This window comes from Cryptomeria japonica, chromosome 9, assembly GCF_030272615.1.
Source record: "Cryptomeria japonica chromosome 9, Sugi_1.0, whole genome shotgun sequence".
Taxonomy (NCBI): Eukaryota; Viridiplantae; Streptophyta; class Pinopsida; order Cupressales; family Cupressaceae; genus Cryptomeria; species Cryptomeria japonica.
The window spans coordinates 159,321,880-159,335,958 of record NC_081413.1 but is presented as its reverse complement, the minus strand read 5'-3'; the positions used below and the strand labels follow the sequence as shown (position 1 = coordinate 159,335,958).

General features: G+C 36.2%; 1 protein-coding gene across 2 annotated transcripts in view; it reads right to left on the bottom strand.

Moving 5' to 3' along the window:
* Window positions 1-14,079, bottom strand: part of LOC131059036 (uncharacterized) — a 120,883-nt gene that overhangs the window by 16,241 nt on the left and 90,563 nt on the right. For both annotated transcript variants that reach the window (XR_009109814.2, XM_057992495.2), the window contains exons 11-13: window positions 5,176-5,286; window positions 4,933-5,010; window positions 4,628-4,747 (exon numbers count right to left, since the gene is read on the bottom strand). Coding sequence is in view for 1 of the 2 variants with exons in the window: in XM_057992495.2 (XP_057848478.1) it covers window positions 4,628-4,747; window positions 4,933-5,010; window positions 5,176-5,286 (309 nt within the window). In the remaining variant the exon portion in view is untranslated. The remainder of the gene's footprint in view (window positions 1-4,627; window positions 4,748-4,932; window positions 5,011-5,175; window positions 5,287-14,079) is intronic.

The following is a 14,079-nucleotide window of genomic DNA, read 5'->3' as shown; positions in this document are numbered from 1 at the left end:
GGACAGTGGAACAAAAGAGCATGACAACCTCTGGGGAAACCAGGGACAAATTATTGGTACATCAACCATGGGAGAGAGATGTCCCCAAGACATTAGGCTGTCCCCAAGAAGTCCAGAGACATCTGAGATGTCCTTCAACCATCTCAAGGATGGTCAGAAGTCCCCAACAGCAAAAATGTTCAAAATTATTAGTTTTTTAAAAAATGAAAAGGGTTTGGAGGATTCAAAAGCCTTCACATATCCCATATGCTTCCTTAAACAAATAATGTACTCCCCTTAAACATATCTTGCTACCAATTTATGAATTTTACAGCTGAGATGAGAAAGATAAAATGAGGAAAAGACAGGAAGGTCAAAAAAGCTTTACAGTCAATTTCAGCATTGAAGATCACTGAAAGGTAAGCCATAACCATTTCTTTTAGGTTTTTTTCTTTCTTGACAAATATCAGAGGGATTTTTTTCTACTATTTCCTTCCAGTTTGCTACCAAAAATTTCAATTTCTTGGAGTTGAATCGAAATGACCATGACCATGAATTGCCTTGAGGGTTTTCATCCCCAAGGATTATAGATTGACCCAACTATGTAACTAAGGGTATTTAAATGACCATCAAGGGTCTTTTTGTCTTGAGAAATTATTCTTCCTTAGGCAACATTCTCAACAAATAAATGTTTAAAGATGTATCTTCCTCTAGAAGGATATAAAAAGGCTTCATCCCATAATCTTAAAAGTTCCAAATGATTACTTATTCATCCAATATTAATCATCTTGATATTATAATTACAACCTACTCCCCAAGCCCTAGCCACCTTGAACCCTCCACACAAACTCACAAAAAATAGCATGCCCTTAGTAGGTAATGATTATCTAATACAAAGCTACAATTGGCTTATTCTATGGTTTCAATAAACCATCTAATAAGTAGTCTTATTCTGTCTTCTAGTATTCTTGTGAGATTATGTGATTCTTCTTTTTCTTCCTTCATGTCTACATATGTCAATGGATTATTGACAAAGAGTGCCTTCAATGAACCACATGCAACAGATTTCTCTTGACTCATGCAATGATCACCCAAACCATACTCATTATGACATATTAATGCAATGAATCGCTCAAATATTGCAACTGTGAAATTCATAATTCACAAAAAATTCTAACCAACCCACAACTCTTCCCATTATCCTTCCATGTCTCCCATCTCTCCCCTTCACCCACTCCTCAATGAGAGAAATCCAAAAGTTGTGAATCATCTGAAAGATGAGTGGCTACATCGTTTGTGAATATCTAAATGATGGCTCACTCTGAGGTTTCTCCTTGCCACAAGTCATGCATGCCAGACTTCCTATGAACCCTACCACACACTTTCATCACTGATTATTATTGCCTCCTCCATCTTGCACTAGTGTCTTCAAAGAACCAAACTAACTTGAGATCAAAGTGTATGTAAAAATATCCCCCACACCATGACCCATACACAGTCTGTTGACTACACTTGTGATTACTTCCTTATTTAGACATTGTCACACCTCCAGTCTGATTTCTACAAAATCCAGAAATACTTCAGTGGAAAGATCAGTAGCTCAAATCTTGGATGAAGAATCTATCATCTTGGATATTTTGAAATCTTTATGAATACAGTTTGTGTTTTGTTAAGAGATCCAAGAAATTGTACCACCCTTCATCATCTCAGGATACAAAAAATTTAAGTGCAAATAACACCACCAATCTCAAAAATGAATAGAAAAGCAATTCTTGAGGATAAATTTTAGGAAGAAGAATTATCTATGGTATAACATAAATAATAAAGTTTGAAAACTTGAAAAACACCAGAACCTAAAGAAGAAACCATTGTGAACCTTGAACGAAACATGTTCATTTGCTAAGTTTTAAAGATGACAATAAATATCAGATATAATCGTTGATAGATAGTATCTGCAGAATGCATATGGTACTAAGAGCTATTATTCTTAGATTACTCAGAGAAGTCCGTGATCTATCAAGGAATATGCTCCACAAGCATAAATGAGAACACCAATATGTCAGTGGCATCTAAAGACACAAAAAGGATATCACTCAATCTAGGGCATAAAGAAATAAGAGAAAACATGGATATCTTTTCTACTCAAGATAATGAGAGACGTAGCTTTTCTCTACACACCATTCAAGATATAAAATACGAACTTATGGGTAGTAAGACCTAACCCATGTGGCACAAGTTAATATAATTTACACTTACACGATGCATGATCAAGTTTCAACTATGCAAGTTACACACAACCTGTGTTTCTTTTAGCTTCAGCGACACTGGAATTCAGTTTGAAGGATGGCAAAACTTTCCCCGAGTTTCAGGCACAGCTAGGGAGTGACTATTAAAAAAAAAATCAGCAATTTAAAATATTATATAAATTAATATCTCAACTAAAAACAAGCTGAAATTTATTTTAGTAATATTGATAACTTGTTCCAAATGTTTTACTGTAAAAGAGGATGGTGTCAGATGATTCTTGAGGAAGCTTTAATTAAAGTGATTGGGACAAAAGGTCTATTCTATAATGTAAATTTGTAAGGATAATTATCTCTGAGCTTGGCAAGCTCTACTCTTCCTCCAAACTAATCTTTCTGCTCTGCCACTGTTTTTAAAAACCTCCCCATTGTTAACTACACTCTCTATGCAGGCTCTATTCGGTTTTCTTCTTGAGAGGTTTTCAGAGGTTGCAGCTATTTTGGCATCTGGAAATGGCAGAGAGCTTTCCTTGTGGCAGTCTGACTGATGGCTCAAAGGCACCTGTGCAGTAACACTCTTGGCATGTTTCAGTGTGTCCTTGGTGATCCCTGCACAATGAATATAGGTGTTAAAACATACCAAGGCTTCCATTGAGAATAATTTCCAGGTCAAACAAGTGGCAATGGTTAGTTAATGCTAAGTGTGCAATGGAAATCTTGAGCAGGTCATGGTGATGGAGTTTGGACTCCCTAGGGATTCTTGAATGCAAAACCTATGCAAGGGAAGGTGGAATTGGAACCTAAGCATGAGGCAAGAACAACACAGGAAATTCTGATACTACACCACAAAATTTTGCTCATCTTTGAGCAACAGGAAAAGCTGAAATATTTCTGCAAAGATTATGCTAAGTGCATCCATCTGCTGTGAATAATGCACAATGATGGTATTCTTGGGTGGCATGCAAAGTGACCCTGCCTGAGCTAACCAAGTGCTTGATTTTCGGTCTGTCAAAAGGATGCAATATATAGAAGATGCATAGTCTTGGATCAAATTGAGGCTTTCCAATGTTACATGGTTGGGTAATACCCCATAGTCTCCCGGTCTGTCAAAAGGATGCAATATATAGAAGATGCATAGTCTTGGATCAAATTGAGGCTTTCCAATGTTACATGGTTGGGTAATACCCCATAGTCTCCTGCTAGTCCACGTGTGATTACATTCATCCAAATCAAGTACACTAATTTTGTGTGTTTTGAGGTGTCTTAGGAAAGTATTTTTTGCTTCTTGTGTCAAGCACAGTGGAGCAGGTGGGCTTTAAATTTTAAAATATCCAGATCAATTTTGGGATATTTTGCTTGGTTGTTGGTAATCGACATGCATGGAATGGTGATTCAAATGAACACCATTTTGCAATAGTTGAATGCTAGTTATCAGTAGCGCAAAAATCTGGGAATTTGTATAGCATGCAATGTATATATGTAAAAACTAGAAATAAACTATTAATGATTTTGGAATATCCCGATTTTAGTTGAATTCTGTCTCAGCTATTTGAATTTTAGCTCTTGCTAGTTATGGCCATTTTTTCGGTGAGAGAACCATAATCGCAACCCTCATTTTATCAATCAAAGAAAAAACTTGATCCAGATTCCATGATGAAAAATTGATTAACAGGGTAAGTTGTAACATTATGCCATATGATCAATGATTAAAACGCATTGATAACTTAATTGACAATTTTATATACAAGATGCTGAAGTAAACAATAAAACTCAGAACTGCAAAGACAGCAAAATACAAATCTTACGGTTAAGGGTTCTGTTAAGGGGAGCAGCTTGATTAACCCCCTTCTAGTATTACTATTAAATTATTAACTATTAGGGTTATTTTAGTTTTTTTGTTGTTATTTTAACTTTTTGTGTATTGTGTTCAGGGATGCCAAGATGGATGAGGGACATGCTTACAATCGCTCCTTGCCATCCTCAGACATTTCTCTAGAAACAGGGTGTTCCAATCTGACAGGGACATACGCATTTTTGTCAGCAAATAGTAGAGGGATATTTTGTCCCCATCTTGTCATGGGATGTTTAGGACAACCTCAGACCCCAAGGGACACATCCCTATGGTGCACTCCACATAACACATTGTATACTACAAGTGTTGGTAACTCAAAAAGGTCCACTGATACAGATTTTCCACATTCTAACAATTATTGGATGAAGAATTAAAACATTATGAAAGTTTATTTAAGAACAAAAGTAACTCAAAAAAGGAAAAAAGCATGAAAGTAATTGTCAGTTCATAAAAACTCCAAGCCATGCTTAGGAAAAAAACAACACATATATAAATGAAGAAAAAACAAAATGGCACTGGATCATACAAGTGCAGAAGATCATAAAGCTGATACCTGTTCTTGAATGATACTGCGGGCTTCAACAAGTTGTGCTTCCAACTCTAGCTCACGTTCGCTAGCTTCACAAGTGACTTGGGCTCCCTTTTGTGCTTCTTGTAATTGAAGCATGCGTTCCTTTATTATAACAGAATGTACAATTATAGCAGCATCAAGGAAGCCAAGATTGATTGTTCTTATCATTTGTAGTAACCATATTATGACCATAAAGTTTGTGGGATTAAAAAAAAAAATTGATTTACTTCAACTATCATGCTATGACACATAAGCATTTACAATATATCCAAGCTAGCATGCTATACCTTTATCGAAGCCATTTTTGTTCGCAAACTTTGTTCAATTTGATCTCTGGCCATATGGAATGGGAGATCAAAGACATCCTGGATCAAGCACCGTTTTAGGTCATCAAGAAACATTCATGGCATAAAAATCACTATACATCTACAAGGGGCATAGCATATTAAAGCCAAAACACAAAAAAAAGGCCTTTGAACCATAACCACACTCTAAACCTGGAAGACAAAGACAACAAAAAGTGACCATACCGTACGTCCACCCAATGGAGTAGCAGGCGGTTCAGCATCAACTCCCCCATTTGCTGATAATTCTGGTTTAGGTAGCCCACTGGGTGTATTTAGGAAATTACGCATGTCCAGCTAGAGAAGAAAAACGAATAATTCAGCTTTATAAATATCACACTTTTGTGAAATGGAAAATACAATGAGATTAAATTCCTCAATCTTGGGCAGGACTCTTTATATATGTTTAATTGCATTCACATTAATATCTAAAAGGTAATATGTGTCTGACTTCTGCAAGAATGCAGCTACAAAAGCCAGAATCTCAAGTCACTAAATATCCTAAGACATCCCATGGAAAGAATAAAAAATGAAAAAACTATTCTGTAAGTATTGTCCAAAAAAGTTTGACAAATCAAGAAACAGTTATGCCTTTACTTAAATACGAAAACAAATTAAAAGTGCAGTGTATATTCACTGAATATAAATATTGTGGCACCATCAACAAGCAAACGAGTATCAAAGTTAACATGTACCCTGCAAAATGAGTAGGACAATGGACTCCTGTATATCAAACTGCTTACTCTGATCTCTTCAATTTCCAATAGACAAATTTTATATATAAGATACCTATACATGGGTTGAGATACATGAACATCTATGGATCTACACTGTAGACATATTGGCAAGATTAAAATCCACCAAAGCTGACTAAATTGATCATAAATTAGACTCAAAATTACCCCAAGATTGTAATGTCTTTATTTCTATGACTACTTTATGATTTGTAATTTGCAAATTGCAAGATTCCAATTGATTTTAGAGATCTCTAAATCTTGTCATTATGGCCACTTTCTACAGTTCAAAAGGTGTCTACATATTCAAAGAAATCTCAATATTCTAAATGAATAACACAAGATACAATGCATGTTAGAAACTGTAAAACAGAGATTAACCCCAAACCGAGTGCAAAGAGTAGATATAATAAAACTGTTAAAATAGATGATTAAAAAATCAAAGTAGCATAACAGAGTTTGTTTCTAACAATACGAGAGATATGTAGAAATTTCTCAAAAGACAATACCTACAATAGGCAAAATAGCATAAAGAATGCTCACAATAGCATGAATGAATAAAAATCTAGAAGAGTGAATACATATATAGAAAAGAAGGGAGACAAAACCAACCAATGAGAAAAGTAACTCCACCTACCAAAAATAGGTAGGAGTTACACTCATGGAAGATGCCATCTAACTTTATCATGACCCACACACAACAACTAAGCAAGCTAAAGTAAACATGTAGGAAAATACATAGTAACCAAGGAACCCCATCAAGCGAAAATTCAGTGGATGAAAAGATGGATCTCAGCAAATGAAACCTAATGGGGTACCCATGTACAAATCATAGTTACAAGACTCTGACTCAGCTTGGACTCGGCAAGCTGATTTTTGACTCGAACTCGGCACCCAGACTCGGCAAAAACTCGGCCAAGACTTGGCAAATTGAAAAACCCAAGAAATTCAAAGTTTAAGGATTTAAAACTTGTTTCACTTCCCATATGCCTTTTTATGATTCATTCATGTATTCTCTTATAGTTAGTATTTTGTGTGGTAGAATACAATGTATAAAATCGTTGCATCATTGTGTGGAATGGCACATATATCACACAATGTAGTTTACTTCTTGACAAAGCTGAGCACAAATCTAGAAGAAAAAATTCTACTCTATATTTGGTCTATGCTTTCTAATGTTTCCAGTTTGACTCTTTTCTTTAAAAAAAAAATCATTTTGGAGGGATGAATGTCAATTTGATTCTTAATAAGACAGTTTAGATTCCATTCCACACACCATCTATGCAATATGCCTGTCACTTTGATACTAATGGTCCCATTAAAAGTCGTAACATCTCTTTTCTCCTTCACAAACTCTTTGTCTACAATCAGGCCTGACTTGTGAGATTAACCAATCAATCATGTGTTCCGATGTTGCACTACAATTTCTTACATAAAGGAATTCAACTAGTTCATAAGATTTCTATTCCACTTCTTCAACATTGACATGGCTGGAAATAACGTTATGGAGTCCTGAAAATACCTTTTTCAAAAACCTATCAAACACTCATGAAAAAAGTTACAAGAGGACATTACTGTAGCTTGTACATGATTCCAGACTCGGCAGACTCGGCCAAGTCTGAGTCCAGGGTCCACTGGACTCTGCAGAGTCGACCCGCCTCTGGACTCACAGAGTTTGGGCCAGACTTGCAGAGTCCTGTAACTCTGGTACAAATAGATCCCCACCAAAGAAAAGAAGCCCCCCAAAGAGAGAGAGAGATAGAAGCTACCACAAATAGATCCCCACCAAAGAAAAGAAGCCCCCCAAAGAGAGAGAGAGATAGAAGCTACCACAAATAGATCCCCCTCATGGTCTATCTAGTGAACCCCCTAGTGTTATGCTACAATGATAACAAGTGTGAGTCAAACAATGCTTTGAACTTATCCATTGAACAAGCTTCCTTCCCTTAGGAAAGTGGACAAAGTCCTAAGTGTGGTTCTTAACCAAAGAGCAGTACTCCTCTTGCATGGTTACATCCCACTCAGAAATGTCAAATGCCTCCTAGAAAGATACTGGATTAGAGGCAAAAGAAATGAAAACATGTGGAAGTCCTTGAAACTACAAATACATCCTCCTAGTGTTTGATGGATCCCCAACACAATCACCTACAACCTACAAGGTCTATAGAACCCAAAGTGGACCTATAGTTGAATCTAAATGAGATTTTCCTTGTCTTTAAATGATGACTAGGAGAGGGATGAGGTGAATCCTCATCATCACTCTCAATATCTAAAGTGGAGAAAGAAGAATCCATATCATCAAGAGTTTGCCTAGGTGGCTCTAATTCCTAAGAGATTTCATCAATGCCCATCGAATTAAATGTAAACATGAATTATGAAAGGCTTCAAGGGTGGTAATTGAAGAGCTCTTTTCAAAATGAACACTTCTCTCAATGAACAACTCATGTTTAGTAGGGTAAAGGCAATAACCCTCCACACAATCTGCATTACCTACAAAAATATAAGGCCTTATATGTGGATCTGTGGTCTTACATTTCTATATAGGAAAGTGGGCCCATGCAAAAGGACCAATAACCTTAAAGTGCTTAACTATGGATTTCCAACCACTGCAAGCTTCAAAAGAACTAACTCCCTTCAAGGCTTGATGAGGAATGTGCTTCAAAATATAACAAGAACAATTAATGGCCTCTGTGCAATACTAAAGTGCAAAAGATCTGGAGTGTCTCACACAATTAGCCATTTCCTTCAAGACCTATTCTTGCATTCTACCACACCATTATGTTGACGATTATATGGAACTATGCACTACAAATCAATCCCCTTTCAAGTGCAAAACTGCTCTAAACAATGGCTAACATATACACCACCATTGTCCATGTGCAAAACCCAAATGACTTTCCCTAACTGTTTCTCTGCAAAAGATTTCTAGTCCTAAAAATACTCAACCCAAGATTATGTTGAAGAAAGTATACCTGAAAAGGTCATCAATGAAGGTCAAAACATACCTATACCTGCTAAAGTAAGGATGGAAAATGAACTAGACAAGTCACAATGAGCTAACTCCAAAATTTGTGAAGTCTCCATGCCTTGCCTCTCTCAGACATTTCTTCAACATACTTACCAAGAATGTGCCCTTGGCAAAGACTATTTGAAAAGGAAATAGAAGGCAATCTTGTACCATGACGTGGAAGGCTAAGCTACTACGTAGTGGTAGTTAAGATGGTCAACAGATTGAGGGAGTAGAACAATCAAAAGAGGATCACGAACAAAGTGAGAAAAGACATAATCAAGACTAATGATTTGCCCTCTCCATTGCAACTATAGAACTACTATGTACGTCACTAACAACCAGTAAATCAAGAGTGAACTCAACTTGCTTGCTTGAACCAATGAAAGTGATCTAATAAACTGACAGGAGATTTCTTGACAATGAGGGGACAAACAACACCTAAAATATCTTGCTACCAACATCAACAAACCCTCTCACACACCTCAAAATGAGTGCCATCACCCATCAAAATAGACGGTGTAGTACAAGGCTCCAAAGATGTGAAATCATCATAAGATGAAGCCAAGTGGTGGAAGCACCTGACCCAAATCAAGTACCCAAGTGGACGGTGGAAATGCAACTACTAAAAGGATTTTGCCCTTCCCTTTTCTCTTGCATTTCCTTTTGCCCTAGAAGACCCCTCATATGAAAAACTCTATTTTACTGACTTAAGAACAATAATGATATTATTTTCTTTAATGCATTAAGTGATGTAATGTCCCCTACTAATTTTAGGCCTGTTTTAACCATAATTAATCTATTCCCATATACTTATGACTTAAACTAGATTGATTAGGAAGCAATTCCATCTTAACATGAACCAAACCTAATATTTTTATTTGTCTGACTTAGACATTATGTATACATACATATATATATATAATCCTTATTCTGATTTGAACATATAAATAAACAAATAAATGAATTATAAATTATATTATAAATCGTTTATATATTTATTAGTAACCTATTTATTAATTACCTCTTATATAAATTAATAATACCACCACTGCCTAAAAAAACATCAATTATATTAGTGGCTGTAAGGACAGACAGATCTGACATGGTCTGCCACTTTATATGAAATCAAGAATGACTGTCATATGTGTTGCAGTCTATATTAATATTACTATTAAATTCTGCATAAAAAACATTACTAGATATCATGTATTAAGCATACGTATTAAGCACATCCCTGTGGGTACCACCAAGAACAAGGATGTTACTGCCTGTAACTTAATGAACAGTTCTGGTCTGATCTGAATGATCTTGCTGAATACTAATATCTCATATACTATCCGTCTCAATCCCCCCATCCTCCTGGGAGTGGTCAGATTATTGTATGAATATCTCTCCATTGGAATGAGGGGTCGTGTCCTTTCATAAAGTCACAGCCTTAAAGGATCTCCTCAACAATGGACACACTCCTTTGTTAATTTCACCCTTTCACTTAAGATGTCTTGTTATTTCCATTTAACCATATGTTTATAAATCGCTGCAATTATTTGAGCCTTAATTAACTACCCCCCATAAGTTATCCCTTGCCTTAACTAATAACCGTTTGCTGTAATCACACCTCTTTGAGAAATCGTCTTATTATTCAAACCACACCCTTCCGTAATTTAATTGTCATCTTTCTTCAGGCCTGATCCATGCCTTAGTATCTTTATCTTCATAGGCAGTGAATCGATATCCTTTAACCGTTATGCTTGGTCTTGGTAATCGCATCCTTTGGAGACAAATCGTAGCCTTTGAGTAGGCATTGCTTAATCATTCTTTTCTTCATATCTTTGTATGTATTAATCATCCGATAATTATTAATTCTTCCCTATGGCACGTGCTCTAAGCTGAATGTAGGTAATCACTTTACCTGTCAATCACCTTCATCGTATGCCTTAGTTGATCTGAGGTAATGAATTAGCTTCAGGCTAATCGTCCTAATAATTAATTTCTTTATTGCAGCTCCCTTATTACCAAACGTCTGATCTTGACAGCTCAGAGTCTTGTATTCTTTCTGTTCATATTAAAAATGGCTAAATATATTAATATGGGACCAAGTGCCCGATGTAATATAGATTGCTCTTACTCTTCTCAGCCACATCACCTTACTCAATGATCTTACTTTATCGATTTGTAGAACACATCGTGATTGATATAATCAAGCCATCATCAAAAATATGTATGGGATTAATGGATGCATACTGTCTATCCTTATGTTCAATCATTGCATCAAACTGGGACATCACATTGGTTTACTGTTTCAGTCTAGTGTCCATGGTGGGGACATGACATAATAATATTTAATAAATTAAAAAAATTCAAATAATAATTTATTGTATTAATTTATAATAATTTATTGTATTAATTTATAATAATTGTTTCATTTAGGATATATATATATATATAACGATCAAGGAGGGGACATGACAAGTGATAAATCTGTATCTTCAAACACTTTTGTTCATCATGATCAAACGTTTTGCAATAGGAACATTTGACCTTCTCTTTCTTAAGCATGTAGCCTTTTGAAGAAGAAATCTTAAATATTGCTTTAGAATTGACAGATTTCTGATCCTTTATGCTTCTTATCCTTTATCCAATCTAGAGATGGCATAATGAGCTAAGCTCCTAAGGCAACTGTCATGGCATAGAAGGCCGAACAAAAATTGAATAGTCTGAAGCAAAGTTTAGAAAGAATACTACTAGGAATCAAATAGGTGTTTTCTTTCCCAATTCCACGTTTTAACTACAATTTCAATGATTCAAACTTCCTGAAAATTCTTGAATGGTGTCAAAACTACTAGGACTCAAACTAATAAGTTCATTCTCCAATTGATGATCTCTCATGAAATCTTGAACCCTAAACAAACCAGCCAACGTATTCCAATAGAGAAAACTTAAGGACTCAATGTGAAAAAAGAAAACCAGGAGATACAGACAAACATCACAACCCATAAGCCCAATTGCATTTGTCAAACCTTTGTACCCATTGTTATTCTACATATTCCTTCCTTCTCGCGATGATTGACATTTTAGATTTCCATTCATAGTGACCACTTTTGTGAGTTTAACATGAAAGGAAGTGTCAATAACCTGAAATATCACCTTGTTCAAATTGTTGGACAAGATATCAAATTAAGTGGCTGATTAGAGGAAGAAGTGCAATAAGAAATGAATGCCCTACTTTCTAGCTATGAAGGAAGAGAAGTGAAAGGAACAGGAAAAGGGAAGCGGTTGCATTAAAAATGATTTCCATGGCCACCCTCAATTCATCGGGAATCTCTTTTACTGGCTTCGCGATTCAATGTTTCTACACTCACACTAAAGAGAGTTCAAGCAATATCGTTATGACACAAACTTGGCAAGCTATTTTGTCTCGGACTCAAACATAAAGAAAAACTCCAGCCAAACTTAGCAAATGTCAACAAGTTAAAAATATATATTACATGAAAATATGTTTTAATATTTTTTTTATAAATTCAAGTTGATTTTTTTTTTTCTCCGTAAAATCAATCAAAGACTTGCACTAGATTAATCAGTGAATCTCAATCACAAACTTGTTGAGCTTGATAGGACACAAGACTCGACTGTTGGACTTAGTCGAGTCTATGAGCCTTGACCGTACGACTCAGATTCGCAAGTTCTCACCAAGGCTAGTTGAGTCTCAATACTATGGTCGAGTCTCAAACATCAAACCCAATCAAGTCTAATAATCTACAGACCAAACTCACTGATCTTGATTAGAATTTAGTTTTACAAGTCCTTGCCACAAGTCATCGAGTCTCAACATATAGTTCACGCCATACTATTTTCCCACCTAGACTCTTCATTCATCACAATGTTTCCAAGTGCACAGCTTTAACTTTGGCTACTACATAAAATGGGGCAAGGGTAGAAGCTGCAAACTTTTGGCACTATAATAATATACCATTTGATGTGACTAGCATCCCACATTGCAATGCATTGGTAAATGCTTTGACCATTGACATTGAAAGTTTGAGGCACCAATTTCAATGTGTTATTATTAAAGGAGGCCATCAAAAATTGATAGCAAAAGACTTGTGAAATTTTCACACATCGCCCCATTGTAAATGGGGACCCCCTACTTTTTAGGCCCTCTCGGTCTTTTGGTTTTGGTTTTTGGGTCTTTTCACGGCAATCTCGTTAGTCTCCTTAGTTTGCAAATGTTTGGGGGTCAATTTGATCAAGTCTACAACTCGTCTGAGTAAATTTGGCCAAGTCTGGAGCCTGTTTTGTGTGTTTTAGGGTTTCGTCCTTCAGACTTGGATTTGAGGCCTTTCCTTTGGGGTTTTGGAAAAAATGAACGTTGCATTGGAATCAGGACCCTTTAAGGAACCTGCCAGTGAAATTTGAGTGAATTCCAAGCAACTTTCTATAGAAAGTTCCTATTTTTTAGGGATTTCATTACCTTCCGAATTGGTCTAATTTTGCCAAAAATCAAACTTACTATTTTTCGCAATTTCTCTTTTTAGCAAGTTTGTATTTTTAGTGTCTCTGTGTCCTATTTTGCCCTAATCCTAATATTTTGAAACACTTACTATTTTGGGAAAGTCTATTTTTGGCAGGTCCTTCACAAACAGACATTGAAGACTGAACAACCCTAAAGAATTGTCTAAATCTGGAAAGTTTGAAAAGGCAAGCCACTGATCAAAAAATGGCTAAGTATGGAACTCCCATTTAGAAGTGGAAAGCATGGAAAATCCTCTAAGTCGGGTGGAAAATCTCTTCAATTCCAAAATGGCATCCTGATCCGAAAACAATTGAAAAATGACTAGGTCTGGATGGAAAACCAAGCAAGAATTTCTCAGGCAATGAAATCATGCCAAAACTAGGTGACCGCTAAAATGAGGCCACTAAAATAAGGCCATTTTCCTCCATGGCAATTTTTCCTTCACCTAGTGGTTTTGGCGCTCTAGCATGGAGTTGGGAGCTGAAATGGGGTGGTGGAGGACTTTTCCTCCACCCCAAAAATTCCTTCAGCCTAGTGATTTGGCACCCAAATGCAAAGGGAAGCGCAAGAAATGGAAGGTGCTAGGGAAAGTTATCAAGGGATCAAATTCCTCTAGGACACCAAGTTCATGCCCAGGACAAGGAAAGAAGATTGAATCCTAAGGCATCAAGGAAATGCATTCAAAAGTGAAATTCCTCCATGCAGTGGAAATAGCACCCCAAGTTCAATTGGGTGCGCTAGGTGGAGGGGATCAAGGAAAATGTAAGTTAAGGATAGACTGGAAAAGAAAATTCCCCCCAAGAAAAATTTAAAAGAATCCATTTTTGGGCATCAAA